Source organism: Mercenaria mercenaria, chromosome 1 (genome assembly GCF_021730395.1).
Source record: "Mercenaria mercenaria strain notata chromosome 1, MADL_Memer_1, whole genome shotgun sequence".
In the NCBI taxonomy this organism is placed as follows: Eukaryota; Metazoa; Mollusca; class Bivalvia; order Venerida; family Veneridae; genus Mercenaria; species Mercenaria mercenaria.
In genome coordinates, this window is record NC_069361.1 from 5,085,245 (window position 1) to 5,097,748 (window position 12,504).

Consider the following 12,504-nt stretch of genomic DNA (forward strand, 5'->3'; position numbering starts at 1 on the left):
TGTCGGGTATCCTGACCTGAAACCATGTTTTCTATCTGTGAGTATTGAATGGTTTTCAAAGTGCCTTAGTAAGTGACCACATATAATATGTTCTAACGTTTTACACAAAACAGTTGTTAGGCTCACAGGACGGTAATTTTCTGCAAGGTGCCTGTCCCCTTTTTTGAATACTGGACTAATGTTGGCATTTCTCCAGTCTGTCGGTAGTGATCCACTGTCCACAGAAAACTGAAAAATTTTGGTTATTGCAGGTGCAAGTTCTTGAGCACAAGTTTTCAACACAATATTAGTTATTTGGTCTGGTCCCATAGCTTTAGATATTTTCAAGTCTAAAAGTAATTTCAAAACTCCTTTTTCAGTAATTTTCAATTCATGTATGACATCTTTACCATATTTTAGTTTACTTTCATCTGCTGTTCCCGTTATTTTACAGAAAACTGACTGGAACTGTTCCACTAGAATATTTGCTTTGCTTTTAGAGTCAGTAATAAGGTTACCACTATTTTTCAGTGGGGAAACACCAATATTTTCCTGTTTCTTAGATTTGACATATTTCCAGAATGGTTTAGAGTTTTTATTATCAAGGCCCTTTTGGATGGTGTTATTTACGTACTCCCATTCAGCTTTCCTAAATGATTGCTTACATTCTTTTTGAAAGTTCCTATATTTGATCCAATTTCCTGTTTTCTTTGCTTGTTTATAATACCTGGCTTTTTTCCTAATTGACTTTTTTAAATTACGATTCAGCCATGGTAATGTGTGTTTCCTTTTAACAGTTTTAGATGGCACATTTTCCTCTACTGATTCCAAAATATCTTTCTTAAAGCGATCCCAAACAGAGTCAATGTTTACTATGCTGGGTAGTGAAATGATTTTATCACTAATCTGTTTACATGATAGTTTTCAATTGTCCCAGTTTGCCTTGTTGAACATGTAAATTTTACGCGGTTTTACGCGGTTTAGTGTTTGTATACACTGGTTTAATATCTAAATCTGTCACAACAATGTCATGATCTGAAATACCTGGCACGCTAACTGAGCTTTTCACTAAGGATGGAATTGTTACAAATACTAAGTCTAAAATATTTCCTTGACGAGTAGGTTGATCATGAACTTATGTTAAATTATTTTCGACCGAAGTTTCAATAGGCTTCTGCTGTACAGGTCTATCTTGCACAGATGTGTTGTTTGGTACCGATAATATATCCCAGTTTACGTCTGGACAGTTGAAGTCCCAACACAAAATATGGTTTTTCTGTTCAGTTAAATTTAAAGCGCTGTGAAGTTGGTCTAAATCTTCAGTGTTCCTTTTCGCCATATAAAATGATGAAATGTATAAGTCTTTTTTACCTTGGTTGAAATGTCTTGGGGTTGAAATGTCCTGCTAGCGTTCAGAATTGTGGCCTTATCCAGTGGATCTGGGGGTAAGATTCCATTACTTTTCAAAGGAAAACACTCCACCGCTGCCTGACTTCTTATGTTTTATATAAGTCCTAAAACGTTTTTTCCCGAATAATCTTTGTCATTTTCTTGCGGAGTTACTACATATTCCCAATTTTTTATATGAACTGTACGTGCTCACTATAAGTGCTATTATTTACAAGTGCACACTATGTGTATATATACAAGTGTCTGTCAGGTGCAGACTAGTTGAAGAGACAGATATTCAGATAAAAGCGAATCCGGGTACCAGACCCTAGCTCTTTTTGAATAGACCCTTCAAACCTTCAAAGGTTCTTTAACGTGCCCAGTGTATAGCACCGATACACGCAAGGATTGCCTGGGTTTCTAACCAGTACACCTCTATCTGGGTGCGAAATACTGAATAGCATTTCTGAAAATTCCTAAGGCATCTGTCGGGGATCGAATCCCGGACCTCTGGATTGGAAAGCCAGTGTGCTAACCACTTGGCTAATCCGTTCACATTAAAGCTAGCTGGAGTCACAACTGCAATTACCAACGTACGTATAGATAGCAATTTCCAACATAAGTCAAGGTCGCATGACCTCATTTGCATATCATTTCCGGTGGATTCATGAATGAAAATGCCAAAGGTTTATTTGTAAATAATTTTTCTTCCAGTAGGCCGACGAGTGACTTCAGTATCGTGCTATGGCTTCTGGTAAATCATATTTCTTCCTGCTTTATTGGGAAACTGAATATAGAAATGTTAAGGCAACACAGGTGTCAGAAATGAAACTACATTTTACCTGATTTTATCGTGGGAATTTTTTGTGAGTCATATAATTTGTAGATGAATGAATGTTGTTGTCAACAAACATGGTTAGAAATTTTGTGAGATTGACACATGACCACTTAAAATGTTCTTGCCTAGTAAGTTGTCAAATCAGAAACTCTACTTGATATGGATCTTTGCTGCTAGAGCTGACTGCAGAAGGCACCTGTTTGGGGGGCCTCCACGGCAAAATGGTTAAGTTTGCTGACTTCGAATCACTTGCCCCTTACAAATGTGTGTTCGAGCCCCACTCAGGGCATTGAAATTTGAATTCTTCATGCGAGGAAGTCATCCAGTTGACTTATGGAATGAGGGTGGCTGGTCTAGACCCAGACTCTAGAGGTCTGGTAATGAAAATATAAAATTATATTATCTGCTGTATTACAAGAATAGAGTAATTGCTTAATTTTGAAAGTTATGATTAGTTGTCATAAAGTTGCCATTATCATGTTTCTTAAAAAATATTTTATTTACTAATTCTCGCTCGGGTTCGAGGCATATTGAATATGAAATTTTAATAGTGATTTCCGTAGTCACCGTTACTTTTTATTTACTCTAGCAGTAAAACCAATTCAACAGTTCATGAGCACATTCCATGATGTCTTAAACACTAGGTATTATTTTTATTTAATTTATCACTCCTTAGAAAAACAAGAATTTTATAAAAGCTTTTGATTACGGCATAGAAATTGCTATTTATTTATCAAATTTGGAATCGTAGTTTTCTGGAGACTAAAGAATTATAAATACTTAAGTTTCCTGTCACTTACAATGTATTTAAAAGTTTAAATACATTGTAAGTGACAGGAAACTTGAGTATATAAAACAACGAGAAAAATTCAAGGGCAATTTTTGAAATCATCTGTTTTCAAAGATAAAATATAGTCTTCTCTTTGTAAATACCCTTCTCAGTATTCTTATTGACTACCAGACCTCTAGACGCCGGGTCAGGAGGTCAGGTTACCGGACCCCGAGCCACTGCATATGAAATAATGTACATGGGGCTTCCTCCACCATCAGAGCTAGAAAGTGGCCATTTGACCTATGATAATTATTGTGTTGGTGTGATGACCAAAAACAGAAAATGTACCACTTGATTCCACCGCGTCATAGGATTACTATTTTAACTCCTGTTTTCCAAGAACAGTATGTTCCTGGAATGGTATCCCCCTGTACAGACTGGCAACCAAAGTGTTTTAACTTGTTTGGTTGCAAGTGTTTTAACTTGTTTAACTTTAATAGGCTGGGCACATCTCCCAGTCATGCTAATTTAGCTTGTTTGGGCTTTTAAATGCAGACTGAGTTAAAAGGCTAACAAATTTAAACCATAAAATACTCAATTAGTGAGCATATGCATGTAAAAGCAACTTAAAACTATTCTGTTTCTTGATGTTTTCTAATTACTAATTGTTAAAGCAATTTAAGATGAATTCTAACACGATCCGCAGCAGCTGCTATATAAACATATAGCGAATTCGCCTATACATGAATCTACGATAAAATATAGCTCTTCCATTCCGCCCTACGATTGTAACATGACTGTGAGATTCTACTCTGCTTCCATTATATACAGTATAATACCGACTAAATATTCGATTTTTCAGTGCTAGTAGTAATAAAAGTACATCAAATTTTCTGAAACAAACAATTTCTAACTGATGAATTTATTTGTTGATATTTTTACCATAAGAAAATGTTTCAGCCCGGTAAGTTTCAACTTCAACACCAGTGCATCTATGTCTGGTCGTGTGTGTAGTGTACAATTCCTGCGTTGTAGCTAGGCACCACAAATGTCAACTAGATTCTACTTTGACAGTAAATAAATCATAATTCATGTTCCAATCTTCCAGACTCAAGTGTTTACGTGTTTATATGCCGCCGCAATGTCTAGCGTGTATGTTTCAGTGCCATCATGTACGTGACGTGTACTATTTTTAGAAACTGCATATATAAACTCTGCATTAAGTATTTATCTCTGATTTCTATATCCGACCTTAGATGTTATTAAAAATAACATTTTCACGGCAATAACTACTTAATAATTTAATTAAAATTTATTGAATATCGGAAAATTCCGTTTGATGTAACGCTTTCCATTCGTGGGGAGGTTTTTATAATAGCATATGGCCAACCGAATGACATGATATCGCGCTAAAATGTAGTGCTGTAAAATGCGAAGAATTTGCGTGGTTAGAATCGAAATAATAAATATCGTTCGGACGCGAATATTAAATCACTCGTGCTACGCACTCGTGATTTAATTATTACGCATCCAAACTCCTGCCCATATTTTATTAACTGATAAAATATAGGCACATATTTATTATTTCTTAAATAAACAAAGACAATTTTAAGACATACACATAATTTTGGATAGAAAAATTCCAGATTTTAAATGCAGTTAAGAATGATCCCATGCTACTACTTTCACTTAAAGATCAGGAAATATTATTTGTTGGTTCAACCCAGCATCTTGGTCACCACCATCTTGAAGTGAATGGATATTTTCCGCGATGCAAATAGGCCAACATTGTTTTTTTTAAATAATGACTGGTACTCATTATTATTAAAACATTTTTTCATTCACATTTTTGTGTACACTCTGTTTGCTTTAATGTACATAGCAAGTTATTTTTTATAAAGATGAATGTGTAAAACTGTTGATAAGTGACAGGCTTTATAAAGTTAATCTACTGATCCTGCAATATACATATTGTTTTTGTCTATTGAAGTTACATTGTATATTAGCAATAGCAGTTAAAAGAGTGGTTCATATTTTATTTCTGTCTTCACCTTGAAATCATCTTTGAAATGGTCACTTTTATATTTCGTTAAGGATGTAAAAAAATATAAATTAAATTGTATCTTTGATAATCTCGTACTAATACACATGCATCATGGATAAATTTTATTCACTTTGGTGGTGATTGAGATGCTGGATTGAATAGGGAAGATTTTTTTGTTGATTTTAGAGCGCAAGCGATAGCATGGGGTCATTCTTGACTGTATTTTCTGAGTTGGCAATTTTACTACCCAAAATGCAAATTGCATGTGAAAGAAAAATGTGTAATATGTCTTTGTTTATTTTGTCTTGTTTTTCCAATAACAAAACATTGAGACACAAGAGCAGTCACTTTTACATGCATCTGATGGTTATTTGATTGACTATTTTATTATTTCTTCTGTTAGATTTTTACCTAGATTGGGTTAAAATACCCCAAACAAGCAAAGTTAGCCCGATCGGGAGATGTGCCAAGCCTGTTTAACCTAGTGTTTGTAGTTCTGGACCCAGTTGTTCAAAACTTTAACAAGTGATTAAACTAACAGTTGATTAACTTTCAGTTATATTTTGACATTAAAAATCCTTAACATATACATTTCTTTTTCTAAAATTTTTAGAAAAAGAAATGTACATGTTAAGGATTTTTAACACAAAAATGTCTTTACAGTGAAATTAAAACACCATACTAATCTTTCCCAGCAAGTCTAGTATTCTGAGTCAAAATTTAACAGGCGGTTAGTTTAACAGCCTGTTGAAGTTTGAAACAACTGGGCCCTGTTGAACATAATGAGCCCGCTCATTTTTAACAGCCTGCCCCAGATGAGAGCCTTCAAGTCACAGGGCTTTAAAAAGCGGAATTTATAATAAAGTAGAAGGGATGTAAGGGCTCTCCCATTTAGAACTTTATTTGTTACAGGAAAAATAATGAAACCTCATGATTCACAAGGGATAGAGAAAAAAGAAACTCAATACAGAGTGAGGAAAAATATGTAGTAACATAGTACATCACATGTATGATCAAATGATATATTTGGTATAAAATGATGTTATGAAATATTTGATATGCTACAATACCTAACCTTACGACTTCATTTGCAGGAGGGATAGATACTGCCACTACAATGTCAAAGCTGCTCGGAAGCAAGAGAAACAATAAACTTGAGAAGGAAAGACCAAAATTTTTAGCACGCCACAGAATGCACAGGTCCTCTGTGCGACCATTTTTCTGTTGTGGAAGTCAGATCTCCTTGAACAGCATAACTGGTGAGAAAGTGTTTTACTCATTAGTAGTTGTAACCCCCATTCCCACCCTTGCTTCCCCCCTTCCCCCCCCCCCCCCCCCCCCCCTCAAAGTTTTGTTTGGGATTTCACAGAGCCTAACTTGAACTTGGTCAATAATATGCCAACACCAGGTAGCTTGAAATTTTACTAAGACTTGTATTTGTCAATGACCCTTCAATGCCAGGAAGTGGAAATTCACCAGTGTCCACTCCTAGTTTTCATAAATATGCTGTTGCAATGTATTGATGTGTTTTATTTTACTGTAAATTATCAATTCATCTTTATTTATTATACCAGTGTTTTAAATTCCTCTGATCACCCTAGTACTCACTCTATTTTGCTCATATTTGATATTAATGTTTTTAACGAGGTTAATGTAGGGGTATGCAAATAGAATTGGTACATGTATTAATATGCCTAAAAAAGTGTCTCAGTATCTTTTTTCAGTTCTAACAAAATAACATACTACTAAGTTATTATCCTGTGTGTCTATGTGTAAGCTCGGATATATATGATGTTGCAATTTCTCTTTATATTTTTATTATTCAGAAATAAAAGACACGCCTGCAGCCTCCAATGACAAGTCTCTAGACGATGATTATGAGGATTTGACAGATTCGGATGACCTTGTTGAAGACCTAGATGCTGCAGGTGCTGCTGGCGATTCTAACAGTTTGAAATCTGACAAATCATCACACAGGTCATCACGCATTCTAAACAGCAAGAGGAAAAAAGCAACTGCCATGCATGATAAGCCTAGTACTCGTAAAAAATTCTGGTCAGTAAAGTTACGTGGGAAACTTCATGTGGCAAAGCAGTCTCACTGTGTTTCGGAATCTGAATTGAATGTGCCATTAAAAGCCAGTGGAGATTGTGTATGTACATCATACAGACATTCTATTTCGGGAGCAGAAGGTGGTGGTAATTCATTACATAATGATATAGGGCTACCTGTATCAGCTATGGCTCATTTACAGCTGGCTTCCTCAAATACTGAATTAAGAGGGGGATCACAAGGGGATGTTAATGGAAGAGCTAGTCGCCGTATCAACAGAATGAATGCACCTCTGGTTCCATTGATCAATCTTAATGCATTGTATCCTATAAACGACATCGATGAACAATTAATTGCCCAAAGGCGATTTGAAATGGAACATGGAATAGAAGTTAAAGATAATACAGACAATATTTGGGTACATAAATCAGAACAAGATGAGAACGTGAGTGTTGGGAGAGGGCAAGGAGCTGCTGCCCAATACCCTTCATATGGTGCTATGGGACTTTTCTCAGCGGAAGCAGAAACTCTAGTCAACTCCACTTTCCGACCTACCGTAGAGACAAGGAGCCTAACATGCTCTACACTTAGTCTCAATACCAACCCTTGGTTGCCAAACATCCCACGTCCACCAGGTGGCATTCATACTCAAGTGGACTACAAACATCATCTTGTTCCTGACCTTGAAAAGATCATCAATTCAAGCTTCTACTGGGGTGTCATGGATCGCTACCAGGCTGAAAAATTGATCGAAAACAAACCAGAAGGAACATTCCTGTTGCGTGACAGTGCACAAGATGAGTTTTTGTTCTCAGTCAGTTTCCGTAGATATGGTAGATCTCTTCATGCCAGGATTGAGCAGTGGAATCACAAGTTCAGCTTTGACTCTCGTGACCCTGGTGTGTTTGCTGCAGGCTCAGTGTGTGGCTTGATTGAACACTACAAAGATCCAAGCAGTTGCATGTTCTTTGAGCCCATGCTCACTCTCCCTCTGCATCGCAATTTTCCATTCTCTCTTCAACATATTACACGAGCTACTATATGTAGTCGTTTAACATACGATGGTATTAATGAGCTGCCCTTGCCATCAAGCTTAAAGGAGTACCTTCGATTCTACCACTATAAGCAGAAGGTTCGCGTACGCAGATTTGACAATATTTCCTAAAATTGGGTGAGAAACGGCTATGTGCAATCTTCATAAAGATATTGATCATCAGGTTTGAATGTCAATTTCCACTTAGAGAGAGGGAGAAATTCTTGCTCCCTCCACTAGATTGGAAGTTAACAGCTTTATGGCTTTTAGTGTTTGCAAGATAATGCATATTTTTTTCAGTTTTTATTTATGGCGGACACATTTTTCATATTTAAGTAATTTGTTATTTTATTAGTATTGTGACATTAGATAAGTTCAAAAATGAAACACATATTTCTTACCTTAAAATACATTATGTACTTGTATGTTTGTTTACTACAGTCCAATCAAAATATATTGAATTTTGTTATGAAGACATTTTTGACATATCCATACATGTCATATTTCTGAAGGTCCGGTGCAGAACTTGTGGATAAATGGTGCTGTTTTAAAGGGAGAATTGTTTGAAAATAAGGTCAAAGTTAAGACCAGGATCAGCTTTGTTGCTAAAATGATTCAAGTTCTGAATTTATACACAATAAATAAAATTGTTTGATGTAAGGGTTGCCTAAGAACAAAACATTGCTATAGCACTGACTGTCAGTATCTAGCTTGCTTTATTTCAACAGCCTATCAATTTACTAATGAAAGCCACAGTTCCCTTCAGATTAAACAGGCTAGCTTTTTAAGTACTTGGTTAGTTGGTATTAAATATATGTGTTTTTATGCTCAGTTTGTTTTTGTAGAAATGAGATGTAGCACTAAATTTTAAAGATTATGTACATATACAAGTCACCTGAATAGAAGTTAAGCCTGCCTGTTGGTAAGTAAAGTGCAGGTCTACAGATCACGGTTGCGAGTATGATCTGTGGGCTAGGGCAGGTCTACAGATCACGGTTGCGAGAATGAACCGTGGGCTAGGAGCATGTTCTCAATGACAATTTGAAAATAGACATTTTGTCTGAAATAATGTATCCTCAACCTCTGATTCATGTGGAGAAGATGGCAGTTTCTTGAGAGAACAAGTAAGTACTGGGATAGAGTGGAGGAAGACTGGTTAGGTTAACTGCCTGCCATTACCTGAAATACTGTTGAACAATGGTGCTAAACCCAAACTGAAGAAACAAACTGAATAGAATAAATAATTTCATGCAGCTTTAAAATATCTGTTATGACTGACCCATGTATTTAAAGAAGATGTACTTTCTGAAAGTGTTGAAAAGCATTTTATATGTGAAACTCTCTAGTACACAGCTGTAGTTGTCAGCAATATTATGTTATTCAGTGCTTTCATTGAACTGCTTTCAGTATGCAATTGTTTTGTTATTGATATGTTTGTTTTGTTGATTTACACTCTGCATTGTCTGTAGTCAACAATTTAATTGTGTAACACACCATCTAAAGTTTGAAATGTTTGCCTATTCTTACTGAAACCTAGAATGTTCTCCTAAGTAAAGCCTCAGGGTCATCTGGGTTTTCAAAACTGGGTTAATATATCAAATCATAGAAAAAAACCTTGTGAAGAGTCAAAATACCACATCTTTACTTGGTCTATCATAAAACTTTGTCACAGTGTTTGTCTCTGTAAAATCTAGGTAAAGTTTGAAACTGGATTATCTAAGGTAAAAAAAAAACAAGGCCACTTGGTCAGATCATATGAAAACATGTTTATACTCAAGATGCCGTATTTTCAGCATGATCTTTATAAAATTTGATCAGATTTATTTTCTGCCTGCATGGCCAGCTTAGATTATTGTGGTTCTGTGATACAAAAAGAATTGGAACCATTGTCTTACTCTTCTGCATCATCATAAAAGTTAACTAAAAGGGTCTGAACAGTTGGTTTTGCTGTATCTCTGTGATTCCAGCAGTTATAAAAGTTTTGATTCCACAACTCATACTTTATTTCGATGTATATGAGGTGTTGGTCCAACATTTTTTGTCCTGTTTGGTGCCATATAACCTGTACTGGTACGTGTACTGTGTCTGTGTGTTGTAAAACCTACATCAGAAAAAAAATTAGATCATAAAACATGTCACCTTTATATACCCTTTTCTCATTATTCCAGGTCCCATCTGGTATTTCAGCTCTTGTCATTAATAGATTTTAGTTTCAGAAGAGGTTTTGCTCTAATTTGATACTCAAACATTTAAACTTAAAAAAAAATCCACGTAATGAAAAATTCTCACCCCACCAGCTGAAACAGGCAGATGCTTTCTAGTTGAACCGAGTATGCATGTAGTTTGCCATTACATGCATAAAATTTAGAAACAGGAAATAGCTGCAAGTGCATATTTCCCAAGACTCTGATCAATGAGAAGGCTCAGAATTATGAGAAAGATGCATATAACTTACAATTCACACCCTCAGCTGCCTCATATGATAGAAAATTACCTTGCACAATTACCCTTGCCTAGTAAAGTTCACTGCACATGTTAGAACATCGCCTTTGTAAAAAAGGTCCCTTTAACAGATTAGAATATCCCCTTTTTCTGTTTAAAGATCACTTGCATTATAAAAGAATTTACTATGCACACTTGATAGAACACTACCCTCACATTATAAAAGATCACATTCATATGATACAATATTACCTTGTCAGGTCTCAGGTCGCAAACCAACAACCTGTCAAATCATTAAATAAACATGTAAATACCTCTGGGAAAGTGGGCTAGTCAGCATCATTTGCATCTCTGAGAACTAATCATTGAGTATGCAAAATATTTCTGTTTGAATTGAAATTAAACAAGTATTGAAAAATAAGTATTTAATTTTGTTATTTTGAAAGATATATTTCAGGTGAACATGAGTTACTGCTTGTTATAAACATGCACAGAGTTTTTCAGTGCTTTTAATATTTGTTGCTTGTATGTACTTTTATTTTTCATTGTTAACTGCAGTTTTGGTGCTATAGCTTTCAGTGTTAGTGTTTTATATACAAGTTAATATTGCTTTGCTAATTATTACATGTCATTTGCTTTCTTCACTTACAGACACGCACAGAGATTTGCGTAGAATTTATATAATACTAGTATTGACAATAGATGATTCAATTACAAAATACAATTGAAATTCAACTTGTCACATTTCATATTAATTATGAATTTATCCTGCAAATTAATTGAAATATTTGATGAAAAAGTCATTGGCAAGATTTCAGTATGTGTATTTCATGCATTATTTGAATCTTTTTGAATTCACTGTTTTTCTTTCATTGTTTTCATGTTACAAGTTGTATCAAGTAACGTTACATGTGGAGGAAATTTATTCTGTCATTTTCATTAATGTTTTATACACTGTTGAACATTAAAATTTCTTAGTTTAAAGCTCAACTTTACCAAGTATATGGAGAACTATCTACTAGCCCCAGTGTCTGCATCCACAGCTTGAAGTTTTGATGCACTTTCACTTTCTCTCTGGTTATACTTGATTGATATTCTGGATTTGTTTCAACTTAAATCAGTTGTTCCTTGTCATCACCGACATCATATGACACAAAGGCCATAACACTGGCACAGTTATTTCATGAATTATGCTCCTATTTACAATTTCAGATTAAAATTTTGATTGATTTTCACTCTATCTCTGCTATTACTTAAAGGATTTGATTTAAACTAAAGAGTCAACATATATCATCACAGATATCATATGACACAAGGTCCATAACTCTGTCTCAAACATTTTGTGAATTATGCCGCCTTTTTCTTCAAATTTCAGGTTGATATTTTACGCGCTTTCAGTATATCTTAGTTTTACTTGTTATAATTCGGTATTGGCATGTTCACTGTAACCATTTTAATTGAAATAGAATAAAGAAGAGGAAAATTTTACTTACAACCAAAAATTTGTTGTTTGTTATGGTGAAATTTACTGTACCAGTGCTATGGTAGTGCTATAATTGTTAATATTCTTACATTGGAAGTTTGATTTTTAAGAGCCCTGATAAGGAACTCATTTTGGAAAGTGTAACTTCACAAGGGGCATTAGTAAGTATGAGGGTATTATAATTATGTTATTTCAGTATCAGTCATCAAAACAGTTGATCACACTGTCTTGTCTGACATCTCCTGTTTTTGGCTTATGTTAATTATTATGGAACTGGAAGTTGCCATTAGGTGCTTTTTTGTAAGTGTATTTATTTGGAGGGTTGAGCTTCCCTATATATGAGGTTCAGCTTTGTATTTTTAAATGATTGTTACACTGCCTTAATTAGACAAATTTTCATCAATTGTTTAAATGTTTTTAATTTATTTGGTTTATGGTATTAATACATATACACCATTTCAGACATTGTCTG

General features: G+C 34.9%; 1 protein-coding gene across 1 annotated transcript; it reads left to right on the forward strand.

Moving 5' to 3' along the window:
- Nucleotides 1-1,998: 1,998 nt before the first annotated feature.
- LOC128555624 (uncharacterized) lies at nucleotides 1,999-9,879 on the forward strand. The gene is made up of 3 exons (XM_053538453.1): nucleotides 1,999-2,122; nucleotides 6,117-6,281; nucleotides 6,849-9,879. The coding sequence occupies exons 1-3, from the start codon at nucleotides 2,113-2,115 to the stop codon at nucleotides 8,237-8,239; spliced, it is 1,566 nt and encodes a 521-aa protein (XP_053394428.1). The 5' UTR covers nucleotides 1,999-2,112; the 3' UTR covers nucleotides 8,240-9,879.
- The last annotated feature ends 2,625 nt before the right edge of the window (nucleotides 9,880-12,504 follow it).